The sequence below is a fragment of the Anguilla rostrata genome, chromosome 10 (genome assembly GCF_018555375.3).
Source record: "Anguilla rostrata isolate EN2019 chromosome 10, ASM1855537v3, whole genome shotgun sequence".
NCBI lineage: Eukaryota > Metazoa > Chordata > Actinopteri > Anguilliformes > Anguillidae > Anguilla > Anguilla rostrata.
Window position 1 is genome coordinate 42,383,971 of NC_057942.1, and position 14,119 is coordinate 42,398,089.

At 48.0% G+C, this 14,119-nt stretch overlaps 1 protein-coding gene across 8 annotated transcripts in view; it reads left to right on the top strand.

The window, feature by feature from the left end:
- Window positions 1-14,119, top strand: part of grid2 (glutamate receptor, ionotropic, delta 2) — a 400,155-nt gene that overhangs the window by 277,282 nt on the left and 108,754 nt on the right. For all 8 annotated transcript variants that reach the window (XR_010323876.1, XR_010323877.1, XR_010323878.1 and 5 more), the window contains exons 7-8: window positions 739-900; window positions 3,457-3,576. Coding sequence is in view for 5 of the 8 variants with exons in the window: in XM_064297283.1 (XP_064153353.1) it covers window positions 739-900; window positions 3,457-3,576 (282 nt within the window). In the remaining 3 variants the exon portion in view is untranslated. The remainder of the gene's footprint in view (window positions 1-738; window positions 901-3,456; window positions 3,577-14,119) is intronic.

Sequence of the window (14,119 nt, forward strand, 5' to 3'; positions counted from 1 at the left end):
ATTAACTTCCATTCTCCTCCCCCTCCTCCTCCTCCTCCTCCTCCTCCTCCCCCTCCTTCCCCCTCCTCCAAAGCATGGTGGAAGTCATCTTTTTTTTAATGGTGGCGGTCTACTAAAAAATGAACCGGTGTCACATGATCCTGGGTATTTTTTTCCGACAGGATGTGACTGGCAGGCGTAAAGCTTTTTGTATATTGAGTTGATACGACTGGAGTGTGTGTGTGTGTGTGTTTGTGTGTGTGTGTGTGTGCCTTCTAGCAGGAGCGGAATCCTTTGTGCAAACAGCATTTGGGGCCGATAAGGAGGGAGCACAGAGAGAGAGAGAGAGGGAGAGTGAGTGGGAGGTTTTGGGTGTAATGCCTGGTAGCAGGTGTGAATCTCTCTCCCACTGTTGATCAAAGAATCGCAGCCAGCTCTCCTCATTCGCCCAAATAATCAGACAGCCCACCTGGCAGCGCCCCCCCCCCCTCCTAGCCCCCCTGCGCAGAGAGATCGGCCACACGCCGCCCGATGCCATCACACAGGAGGTTTTGTCGCCAGGTAACCTGCAGAATGTTTCAATTTAGGTGCCGAGGTTCTTAGCAACTTATTTATTTATTTTTGGAGCTTGTGAAAAACTTTGCTCATTAAAGTACTCATTATTTTTCCCTCTCTCTTCCCTCATTCTTTTCTCCATTCGCTACATCTCCTCCCCACCCGCTTCTCTGGCTTTGCCCCCGCGCCCCCCCCGCCCCTCAGATAACAAACCGCTACATCTACGACACCGTGCTGCTGCTGGCGAACACCTTCCACAGGAAGCTGGAAGACAGGAAGTGGCACAGCATGGCCAGCCTCACCTGCATCCGCAAGAACTCCAAGCCCTGGCAGGGCGGGCGGTCCATGCTGGAGACCATCAAGAAGGTAAGAGCGTGTGTGTGTGTGAGAGAGAGAGAGTGTGTGTGTTTCTGTGTGTGTGTGTATGTATATGTGTATGTATGTGAGTGTGTGTGTGTGTGTGTGTGGGGGGTGGGGTTGTGTGTGCAAGTGTGTGTGTGTGTGTATGTGTGGGGTGTATGTGTGTGTGTGAGAGAGAAAGTGTGTGTGTGAGTGTGAGAGTGTGTGTGAGTGTGTGTGGATGTGTGTGTACATGCGCACACGTACATGTGTGTGTGTGTGTGTGTGATGTATGTGCATTTTTGTGTGTTAGAGAATGGGGGAGAGAGAGGGAAAGTTAGACAGAGAGAGAGAGAGAGAGAGAGAGAGAGAGAGAGAGAGAGAGAGTGAGAGAGAGAGAGAGAGAGAGAGAGAGAGAGAGAGAGAGAGAGAGACAGAGACAGAGACAGAGAGAGAGAGAGACAGAGACAGAGACAGAGAGAGAGAGAGAGAGAGAGAGACAGAGACAGAGACAGAGAGAGAGAGACAGAGAGACAGGGAGAGAGAGAGAGAGAGAGAGAGAGAGAGAGAGAGAGAGGCACTCCTGATTCCAGTGTAATGATCTCATACCCTCGCTGCCTGACCCTGAGGTGAGTCCTGTGTGAGGTGAGGTCTCCCGCCTGCAGAGATGGCAGAGCAGATTAGCGTAGCGGCGCAGTCCGTCGCCGGGGCGGAACACTCGTTCCCCGCGGTGCGTGTACCTGCGCTCGCCCCACACCTGCCGTCGCCCCGTCAGCGCCCGTTCTCACCCCGCCCGCCCCGGCGCGTTGCCATAGCGCCCAGCGACAGCGGCGAGGGCCTCGCTCTGGGCAAGGTTGAGCTGGACTAACGTTCGCGCGCTCCAACTGCACTCCCACCGCCCGCCCCCCTCGACCCCCCCGCCCCCCCCCGCTCCCCCCCGTGCCCCGATGCAGCACAGGGAGCTCAGCTCCGCCGCTGGGATACCCCCAAAAACCGCCGGGACATTCTTTAAAGACGTAATAAGAGCGCATAGATCACGCTAACGCCGCTCACGCCTTGTTATTTCACCCTAAACCCACTGCGTAATGGGCTGATATTTCACTCCCCGGAGCGCCATCACTGCAGCGCGCCCTTCTGCGGCTTCGTCAGAGGGGGGGCGCCGGTGTTCACCGCCTTTCCCCGCGCCGTAGCCCGGTGAACTCGTTTTGGGAAGAACATCAGGAATCATAACCGGGCCGTCCCAATTAATTCTGTCGCCCCTCTGCCTTGCGTTGCTCCAGTTACATTCCCGGCAATGACATGTTTTAATTGCGCCTGCTGTAACGGGACAGCATAACGAGAGTTTCTTCGGCACTGAGCACGGAAGCAGGGGGGGGGGGGGGGGGGGGCGATGGGGCAGTGAAGGAGTTGTTTTTGCTCTGCGGAAGAATAAATTCCCACTTTTTAATTCACCCCCTCCTGTTAGAAATCTCTGAGCGAGGTGAAAAAAAAACGCAGAAATAAGGCACTTCGGATCGGACCGCCACGGCGGCGGGCCGGCGGACAGGAAGTCGCCTGTGACCGCGATCGTTAGCGTCGCTGCGCCGCGCGGGGACTCAGCGTGAGGGAGGGCTGTAATCAGCGGCTTCGCCGTTACGACGACGGCTACGCTACGGCGCGCGGACGCTAACGGATGCGCCGGGCCGTGTCAGCCGACACCCGTGTCCCGTAACGTATCTGTTAGCTTCCGCGCGGCGCGCGTCCGCTAACTTCCGCCATTACTCACCGCGCCCGGGCGGCGGTATTAGAAACCGCCCGGCGGTGTTGATTTACTGACAAAAGGCAGCGGCGGCCCCCGGAGTTGGCCCGCGTCGAGATGGATGCGCCCCGTTCGCCGAATCTCGCATCCTCGCCCCTCGCGTCGAGCGGAGATGAAGGAGGGAGGGGGGGCGTCCTCGAATCGCCCCGCGTGTGTTGATACCCCCCCCCCTCCCTGAGCGTGCCCCCCCCCCCCCCAGCCCGAAGGAGAAGTGCGACCAGCTTCGTTGTTTTGAGATTCCGCGGATGTCGCCGCCAGGGAAAGGGGAGTTGATTCACGACTGGAGAACTTAAAGCAACTGGGAGTTCCCTTGGGTGAGATGGCCAGATATCCATTAATCTGAAGTGAGCACAGGTCACTGCAAGGGGCTTAGCAACAGCAGATTCTTGAGTCCAAAAAACAACAGTTTTTTTTTTTTTTTTTTTGCCATCACAAATTCCCCGAACGGACAGAGCAGAAGTATTTTTTTATAACATGCAATCTTGGGACAGAGTGAAATCACGGTACTGAAACGGAAGAGATGGAACATCTATATTTGATGTTTGTTTCGGCATTATTTCAAGTTTTTATTTATTTATGTTTCTTATTCAGAATGTGTGTCTGTGGTTGCCGAAATTAAAAAGCAAGCATGGGAAGTCAAAAGTGCCAAACTTTTGATTTGAACCCAGGTCTATGTTTTCAAAAGCAGAGGTATTGATATGATGCATATAATAGAACATTGTTGTACTACAAACATTTTGGCATCGACTGCTTTCATGCTAATAATTATCCTTTGTGTGGCACAGGGAGGAGTCAGCGGCCTGACCAGTCTGCTGGAATTCAACGACAACGGAACCAACCACAACATCTTCTTCGAGATCCTGGGGACCAATTACGGGGAGGACCGTGGCCGAGGTGTCCGCACGGTAAGGGATTCTTCCTTCTCTTTCCTGTCCCCAGAACTCTACAAGAACTAGACAGGAAACTGCCTTCTCAAAACTGCACTTTTTCCACCGCCGATTGTTTTTCCTCTGATTGGCTAACGTGACGTCATGTGAACGTGGTTATTTTGTCCCTTTTGCACAGTGTAATGGTTGCCGCTGTAATTTTTATCCAGTAAACAACGCCGATAGCTAACTGCTAGCTAGCTAAGTTAGCTGTCAGTGGCAACCAGGTGTATAGTAGACATTAAGCCTGTTGATAATACCATTGGTAGATCGATGCACGTTTTAAAGATAATAACACATGCATACTTTAGAGAAGAATATTTGATTGACCTTGTCAGTGTCCTTGGCTATATTCCCAGTTTGAACATAGCCTACGTTCGTTCTGTAGGTTATTAGCCTTAACTTATGTTGCCACGTGGTTTGGAGACCAAACTGAAGCCCTCTGGCTAGGCCTCATTATGTGATGAATCTGTGACACTACGTTGGTCGTAGCTTAGACCTATTACAAATCTTATCAATCAGTGGTCAGTGCGCCTAGTCAGTGCAATCCGCTCACTGATTTTTGATCACGTTTTTTTTTTTTCTTCGCCTAGAAAGATTTGTTGATCCAGGAAACATGTTATTTCCAGCTTCTATTTATCACCACAGTGGGAGCTTTTGGCACCTAATTCACCGTCCGAACGCTGCAGAGATCTTCCTCTCAGGCTCCTGCATCGTGCATGGACTGCAATTATGCTAATTTACGACCTGAAACGCCTCTAATTGATAATCATAGCTGCCTAATGAATTCCATCACCCTCCCTCTGAGAGCGACGCGGTGCGTCAGCGTGCACTGCTCTGCTCTCCTCCGCTTATTTATCTTATTTTGGTCAACAGTCGGGAGGAGCGGTATCTCAGGACAGGCTCCCCCGAGCACAGCGCGATAATTCATCTATTCTGCGGCATCTCATTTGCCGTTAATTACTTTATTTATACGCGCGTGTGAATTCGCACTCGTTCGGGTTTCGGTTTTTTTATTTGTTTTCGCGCCTTCCCGTCGGAATGGCGGACCGATTAGCCGGTAAACCGCGTGTTTTAGGACTCCGATGCGCGCGGAGCGGAACAGGGAAGCCTTCACCTGCGGTTCATGTCGCGAACGTGAGATCTGCTGCAGATCTCGGCGGTTTTCAAAGCGGAACTTCCCGGTTACCCAAGAGCACTCGGGACAGCTCCGGGTCGCACGCTGAGGATTGTGGGTAAGAGCGAAGCCCCTCACCCTTGAACTCTTGACGTAAGGGGAGTGCGTTGGTCGCTCTCTCGATAACTAACACTACATCAGCCTGTGAAGACTCCTCCGGAGGGGCTTCGCTGCAGATTACAAATTAAATTGTCAGATCTCATTAGGGATAATGGCCTTAGACAAACATAACACACCATGCTTCCAAAGATGAAATTAATCTTTAAGTACAAAGTAATTACATTAGCCCGCATTCCCTAATCAGAGCAGATAATTACTTCTGAAAGAATTAAATACTTATTATGCCACTGCCCCAGTACCGTAACTACACATCCCAGTGGCTCGTGGAAAGCGGTTCTTATGTTTCCCTCAGTACGCACTCAAACACTCTCTGTCATAAATTTTATTGTTTAGTTCTGAATAAGTGCCCGACCATTAGGCTATGTAAGTGCCATCTCACCCACAGTAACTTTTATTGCCGTTGAAGGACAGCATAGCTAAATACGTAGCTCTGCTCTGATAACACGCTAGTTAGTTAGCCGAGCAACTGGTGGCGGGCTTGACTGTTGTCCGATGACTGTGTGAAACCGTATGCAGAGGATGATATTGATTTGCCAAACTGAAATTATCATTTTTTCAGTTCCAGTTTATGACCTGTTGGGGATCAGTTGATGAGTATTTTTCTTTGTAAAACAATTTATTTCTATGGTATGTGTCAGCCTAAATATCCCATTTCTTGAAAAATAACTCCGTATTAACCCATTTAAACCTGCTGTGAATGAACTCAAATCTTTTGATGTATACAATATATTACTGTTTGTTCCGCACTTAATTGGCATAACTGCCACAATTCTGACTTTGAGAAAAATGTATTTTTTTTTTTTTTTGTAAAATTAGTTTTATGCTACTGGCTGTTGGTTTTAAAATACTTCTAGCGATCAACCTTCACTAGCCTTCTTGCGGGAGTATTCAGGGACACAAATCTTGGTGTACGGTGGAGCGTAAATAAAAATGACAACCGGCTCCTGTGGAAAGCACACTGGCATTGTGAGTACCGCCGCAGCAGCCGTGATAATGAGAACATCGCTTGGAAACGCTGAGCTCTCTCGCTCAACGGCCCGCTTGAAAGCCGCTTCGATGGGCGTTGGCGGTGAGAGGGGGGGAGGCGACGTACGTACAGTCCGTCACTCAGTCAGTTGGGGGAAACTGAAACGCAGGAATTCGATTTTTCTTGGGCTTTAAAAGCTATCGACCCGCCCGGTCCCCGTGTCAGGATACAACAAGCTAAAAAAAAGCGAAACTCAAAAAACAAATGATCTGTTCATATGACTGGCTGCATTAATCAGCTCGGCTGAAAGCGTTCCCGTCACGCACTTTCGGATTTTAAGCAGGCGCCAGGCGTGTGGAGGGCGGGTGGGCGGGGCTGGTGGGCGATCGTGATCGATGGGGTTGAAGTGTGTGATTCAGTGGAGCCCCCGTGCTGGATTGATCAGCTTCATCCTGTTTGGACGTGTCGCGCGGGGGTGGGGGGGAAACGGTCCCTCACCTTGCATTCAACGCGAGGTTCCCTCTCCACCGCGGTCCCCTGCGTGTCTGAGGACGAGCTCTGTGCGCGCGATATCATTTTAAATCCGTTTGTTTTTCCGCTGAGGTCCATTTCAGGTTATTTCAGTTTTGCCCTGGGATGTGAGGTCGGGGAGACTTTTACATGCATATAATTATGGCCATTTGTATTTCTTTCATTTTCTGTGGAGCTGGATTTGCATGCCTTTGTTCTTACATTCATTCCCTGGCACCGGCTGTTAGAATAATTGACACAGAGGTGACCTCAGCTCGTCCGCTCGATAGGCCCTGCTTTTCTCCTTTTGCTGACACACACACACACACACACACACACACACAAGGGTACCCATATGCGTGTACACACATACACACACACACACACATGATTACCCATATGTGTGTACACACATACACACACACACACACACACACACACACACACGATTACCCATATGTGTGTACACACACACATACACACACACACATGATTACCCATATGTGTGTACACACATACACACACACACACACACACACACACACACACACGATTACCCATATGTGTGTACACACATACACACACACACACACACACACACACACACACACACATGATTACCCATATGTGCACGCTCACACACACACGGGTACACACAAGCGCACACACACACACACGGGTACCCATATGTGTACACACAAGCGCACACACACACACACACACACACGGGTACCCATATGTGTACACACAAGTGCATACCCACGCACACAAACATCCAAATTCATAATAATGGTCCGGAATAATCTATCATAATAATTATTACCACCATGCAAGAATTAGTTTTCCAGTCCATTAATTTCTGTGGCGACATGCCGTTTGCTTCTCTATACATCAACAATTTAAAAGCTTCACTGAACCGGGTAGAGGACACCACTCTCTACTTTGGGATTGCTTGGCGAACCGTCGAAAGACCTCTATTAATTACCTCAGGGTCTGAGCTAATTTGCCGCAGGTGCAAACAGGATATTAATTAGGTTTTAATGAGCGGGACCGTGCCACGAGGACTGCCGAGCGCCGTGGCCCCGCGATTGGTCAGCCTTCAAAGAGGGGGCGGGCCTTGGGATGGAATGAGAGATGCAGTAAAGGTCAGTCCTTGCTGCACAGCTGGGTACAGCGGTGGGTGGCCTTTGCGTGAGATCAAAGGCTGGGATTTGGTCATGAACCCATGTACCCAACACTTTCAGGACGGGACACACGTCAGACAGGAACAGTAAAGTTAACTGTGTACGATGAAAAATAAGCGCAGTAGTTTAAAATGTCGAACGTATACAGTAAAACATTTTTGAGACATTTTGAAAAGATGCAGAGTTATTAAACATAAACTTGATAAAAATCATTAAAAAAAAATACATATTTCATAAATTTCTCCATTTAAGTCCGTTTTGTCGGCGACGGGCGCGGCGTTGTCCGGGAGTGCGATGTTTACCCCGTCCTTCAGAGTTTGGCATTCGAAGCAGTTCCTTATCTCCTCAGCCCAATTTCTGACATCAGTCACTTTCCCCGGACGTCCCGTTCGCCGGAATCGTGAGATATCCGACGTTAGGGTCGGCCCTTTTCTCCAAAAAAAAAAAAAAAAAAAAGTGCTTTCGGATTTGCTCTCGAAGTGGAGCTCAGCTCTGCCGGGACTCTTCATCATGAAAGGCTAAACATTAAAAAATGTGGGCTAAGGGAATTTGAAAGGAGGCTACGGTCCCTTTCATTCGAAAGTGATTTTGTCGTTTTTGGAGACCTTCCCCCCCGTCCTCATTGTGCGGGCATTGTCGGCTGGAATGTTTTACGCAGCAGGGAGAATTAATGCATTGTCGTCCGAGTGATGTCGGATAATCCAGCATTTTGGATGTACCGGGGACTGATAGGCAGGGTTATTCAGTACTGTGGTGAGGTGCGTTGCTCTGTGTGAATAGGGGAAATCGAAGCTTTGCCTCGGTGCAGAGCTCATTATAGACGCGGGCCACCGTGTGGAGGTGGAGGTGGAGGTTGATATTGGCCTCATTGTAGAGCTCAGTATAGACACGGGCCTTAGTGTGGAGGTGGATGCTGATGGTAGGCCTTCTTGTGCAGCTGAATATGGACGTGGGCCTCAGTGTGGAGGTGGACATTGATTTTTTAAAACATTTTTTATTTTTTGTGGAGCTGAAAATGGACATGGGCCTCTGTGTGAAGCTTAACATAGAGATGGGCCTCAGTGTGCAGCTGGAGGTAGACACGGACCTCAGTGTGGGGATCTGAATATAGACTGGCGGGGCCTTGACGCAGAGGTGGAGATATATATCGGGCCCATTGTGGAGCTGGAGATATATATATATATAAATATATAGGGCCCCGTGTGGAGCTGGTGACAGTGCCTAGGCCTCAGTATTGAGCTTGAGAGGGGGACATGTTATACAGAATGGAGCTTCAGGCAGACATGTATCTGGGGATGACCCTGGAGGTGAGGAGCCAGCAGAGGTTCAGTCAGCCTGTGTGTAGTCAAGTCCTCTCATCATCCATGAGCTTTTGGACGTGTGGGAGACGGGGGGGTGCTGTGAGGTGTGAAAAAAAGGCTCCGTTTTGCCTGTGCGTGGAGGACGGACGGCGTGAGGAGAGAGGGAGGGAGGGAGGGAGAGAGAGAAGGATGGATGGATGGATGGATGCTGGGACAGAATGGCAGAAGTGGCTCCACTGGGCCAAAGAGCCTTTTTCCTCCCCGGTTTTAACTGTCGTCTGGAGAACGCGGTGTCACAGGAACCCTTTTTAAATAAATGTAGCACATAAATGTTTCCCCGCGCCGCTCCAAGTGAAGGTTGTAAGAGTCTGTTAAATACGTGAAAGCCAGTCGGCGGAAAGAAGACCCCCCCCCCCCACCACCCCCGCCCCCAGGGGGGGGGTAAAGATCCCCATTTCCCCCCAATTTTCCATTCCATTAGGTAGATTCGGATGTTCTTTTATAGAAGCTATCTTTTTGCCTTTAGGGAAGGCGGGGGGGAGAGAGAGGGAGAGAGACTCATTGATTTGTCCTGCTTCAGAGCGTCTCTTAGCACTTCTCCCAGACAACTCCCAGCAGAGCTCCCACCTGTTAAACGTCTGGCGCTCTTCATTTTCAGCTACAGACTACTGTCAATTTTCTTTGGGGTCAGGGAGACATTTTTCTTCGGTGGATGTGACACAGATGTTATTAAAATGTTGTTAAAAGCTGCGGGGGGGGGGGGGGGGTGGTATGAGGGAGACTGGACAGAGGCACAGGAGAAAAGCAGCCGTGTTACTGGCGGGACTATGGCCTTGCCTTTTTTGTCCCATGTCGCCCCCTGTACCCAACAGCTCTCTCTGGCTCTTGGGCTCATTTTTTGAAGTCGGTCTGCGAGGCAGCCAGAGGATAAGGGATGAAAGTGTGTCTGTCTGTTTTCTGAAGCTTCCACCTCAGGATTATAATACTCAGTGGTGCAGTGGTTTATCATGCACCGGTCATTTACACTTCCACACATTGGCGTCTTTATCAGAGTAGACAATGACTGGGGATAAATTGGCAAGTTTTGTTTGTTGTTTTATTTTATTTTTTATTTTTATTTTTTCTAAATCGGACGTCAAAGCTTTGAGCTGGAGTGGTGCTTTGTGAAAGCCAGGTGTTTTGGTACCTAGGTTACAGTATAAATCATGTTACGTGGGTTTTTATTGGCTGTCTCATCTCAGCAGTCCCTGAGACGCAAGCCGCTATAGGCTGCTACAGTAAGCAGTCAAATCTCCCTTGCCTGTAGAGAACGTGGGATACCCTGCTCGCCAAAATCCAACAGTGCTTGGAATGAAAACCCTCTCTCCTCCCCCTCCCCCAAACCCCCCCACTCCGTGGTTCACCCAGAGTCAGACAGATTCAGCAATTCCCCTCTGGGACCCCGAAGACAGCAGAACTCAGTGCGATATTTCTGAAGATAGCGCCCCACAAACAAAAGGCAAACACTATAAATAAATATCAGAAAGCTTCCCAGACGAGCGCTTGGAAGCGGCTTTCACGCAGCTGGAGACGACGTTCCCTTTGTGGAGTTCTCTGTGTTTTATTCAGTCGAGTCACATCAGAGCACTTAATTATTTAGAGGAACATAATGCTATGGCGTCTTAAGGCTTGTCTGAAGGCTCACACCTTGCCTTTGCAGTATTTCGCTCATAATCCACCTCATTAATCTTACAAGTAAGGTCAGTCCTTGGATGTACAGTAAGACGCACACACGCACACACATCACACGTACAGTATGAGCTCCATGATGTTTGGAACAGAGGCTTTTTTTTTCTTGATTTGATTCCGCAGTTCACACTTGGTTAAAGTGCTGATTCTCAGCTTTTATGAAACGGTATTGTTATCCGTTTCGGTTTCACCATATAGAGATTACAGCTGTTTGTGCATCTCCCCCCCTCCCCCCATTTCAGGGCACCATAATGTAAATGTAACATTGTACAGTATATATACTGTATCAAATCCTTTGTTTTATTTACTTTCTAGTGAAAACAGTCATTACCTGCAGGTTATTTATTTTTATTTTTCAGGGTTACAAAATGACGTAGCAAACATATGCTTAACACGAAATTACACAAAAACCTCCACAACTAAGTACAATATCAAATCTTCACTTAACATTGAGTTGTCTTCTCACACTGGAAGAATTGACAGAGGCAACGGTGGATTTCTTCACATCTGAAGCTGGAGAGGAGCTTGATTTTTTTCTTAAAGATAAAATCTTTAAGTGCTGTCTTTGTGATGCTGATAGTTTCGGTGGTCAGCCTGTTCTTGTACGGTTGTTAGGAGTCCAATTTTCTCTGTATCTCGCAATAATCTTTTGAACTCCATTTTTTTTTGGAAACTCCTGTTTTTTTCCATTCATTTTCCTTTGACTATCACCTTACACGTACACAGCTGAATTATCTTTTATTTAATCTCACCATAAATATCTCCGTTAGCCATTCTAGATGTACATGAAAAAGAAATCTGCAAGGCGGCTGAGGTATGTGGACAGGAACACAATCTTTTGTTGTTTTGGCTCTGTGCTCCACCACATTGTTTGAATATCGGGCTGAAAACCGTACACAGTTCTTCCAATATGGAATTAAATTAAAGCTGGTAGTCTGCACTATAACCTCATAGTCACTGTTTCATTTCAAATCCAAAGTCTTGGACTACAGAACCAAAACAGCAAAAATTGTGTCACCCAATACTTTTGCATGTAAGCGTATGCCACACGTGTGTGTGGCTCATTGTACCTGGGCCCAAAACGAATACTCCAGACAGCTGTTCAAGGGGAAGTGATATTTGTTATTATTTAGATGATTTGGACCAGTAAGATTCACATCCACATTAAATAACCATTTTTTTAAAAACCAAGACATGTTTTAGGTCCAAGGAAAATGATAAATCACTGCTAGCAATCAGATATCGATGGGATTGACTCATTAATCTTTTCCTGTTATGGATGCCAAAAGCACATCCGCTGGGCTGTGCTCCAACTGGGAAAAATCTTTTTAAAATTAATATTCGGAATACTTGTTAAAACAGTGATTGGCTATTCAATGTAATGTTCTGGGTAATTACAAAACTGAAAAATGGGTATTTTGACACGTTCAAGAACTCTCCATTAGTCTGCAATTGCAGAGAAAGGCACTTGAGCCTCGTTTCTAAATTTCTTTTGTCGTACGTTCACCGAGATCCGTGATGTTTGGAGCATCGTGGGCTGAGTGACCTCTGACTCAGTGCTGTCAGTGCAGCCCGGGTGCACATGCGCTGTAAATCTGGAGAGCCATATTTCACACGCACGCTTTCCCACCACACAGCCCCACATACAATCAGTTTGCCTTCTCTGGTACTGCAAACTTTATAAAGAATGTTTCGTCCTATAAAAAAAGTGCATTTAGTAACCTTAAGCTGGCGAGGGTTCGTTGTTATTGCTATGCAAGCGATTTACGTGGTGTTCATCCGCACAGATTTGTGAAGATAATTGCTGTGAGTATGAAATAGAATCATACAGTTTCATACAGTGCTACTTTTTAAAGTGTTTTTGGGCGTATATTACAACACTGTGTTAGCCCTGGAGTGAAATACAGGGCAACATTTGGGACTTTGAAATCCTGCTACGCTGGTACGTTCAAAAGAAACATTTAGAAGTCGTTCATTCTGTTTAGGTAAATAAACTTAATACGATATTCAGTGCAGGAGATAGACCTGTCATTTGGACCGAGACTGTTTAAAGAGCATTGAATTCGTAAGTTTAAAGGTATGAAAAATGTTTGCCTAAAACAGTGTTTGCGTGTGATGGGGAGGGTGGTTTGGGATTCCTCCCCCAGGAAATGTTTTTGCATTTGTGGAATTAATTCACTTCAGTTTCTGCAAAATGCACACTTTAACACTGCAAGGAAAACCGTCACGAAAGCAGTTCCTCGTTTATGTGCACCGTATGCTTTGTAGAACTCTATCGATTGCTCTAGATGTGAGTTATTCATTTAATAGGAATGGGATTTTCATTTTGTTTTCCTTAACAGCCAAAATAATCATATTTAAGAAAAAAGGTGCTTGAGAATGTTCGCTTGTTTATTTAGAAAAGGGGGCCTTTATGAAATTGGCACAGGTGAGTGCCAGGGTTTACCCAGGGTCAGGCAGAGGGGGTAGAGGAATTGAAGTTGCTCTGAGCTGCGCTCAGCTAGACAGGTGAGTAAGGGATCATTTTGGGAGCCTTGGCGTGCATGACTCCGCCCCCAAACAGCGGGGAAAGTGGGGATGATGGGAACGTTGGAATGTAAATCTAAATTTGTCTCGAGAAGGTGCGCAGTCTAGCCCGGGTCACTGAACCCTGCTGACACTCCCGTGTTTTACATACGCCAGACCCATGTTCCCGTTCGCCTGTGTAAAGCCACAGACCCAGGCGTGTGAATCCCCCGCGCCCCCACCCGTGTTTCAGTGGGCGATGCATTTCTCTAGTCCCCCTCGTGCAGGATGAAAGCGGGTGATGCATTTCTCTAGTCCCCCTCGTGCAGGATGAAAGCGGGTGATGCATTTCTCTAGTCCCCCTCGTGCAGGATGAAAGCGGGTGATGCATTTCTCAGTCCCCTCGTGCAGGATGAAAGCGGGTGATGCATTTCTCTAGTCCCCCTCGTGCAGGATGAAAGCGGGTGATGCATTTCTCTAGTCCCCTCGTGCAGGATGAAAGCGGGTGATGCATTTCTCCAGTCCCCCTCGTGCAGGATGAAAGCGGGTGATGCATTTCTCTAGTCCCCCTCGTGTAGGATGAAAGCAGGTGATGCATTTCTCTAGTCCCCCTCGTGCAGGATGAAAGCGGGTGATGCATTTCTCTAGTCCCCCTCGTGCAGGATGAAAGCGGGTGATGCATTTCTCTAGTCCCCCTCGTGCAGGATGAAAGCGGGTGATGCATTTCTCTAGTCCCCCTCGTGCAGGATGAAAGCGGGTGATGCATTTCTCAGTCCCCCTCGTGCAGGATGAAAGCGTGATGCATTTCTAGTCCCCGCTGCAGGATGAAACTTCGCGTTCACGTACCGCGGTCGAACTTTCTGTCCTGCCGGCCCGTTTCAGTGGCTCCGCTCCGGCGAACACTCTCAAGCATTTTGTTCTTTTTTCTTTTTTTTTTTACAATTTTATTTATTTATTTTTGACCTATTCATTTATTTATGATGTTATTTTTTTTTTTGTACTTGTTGGCCAGTGGAGCCAGAAGAAATAA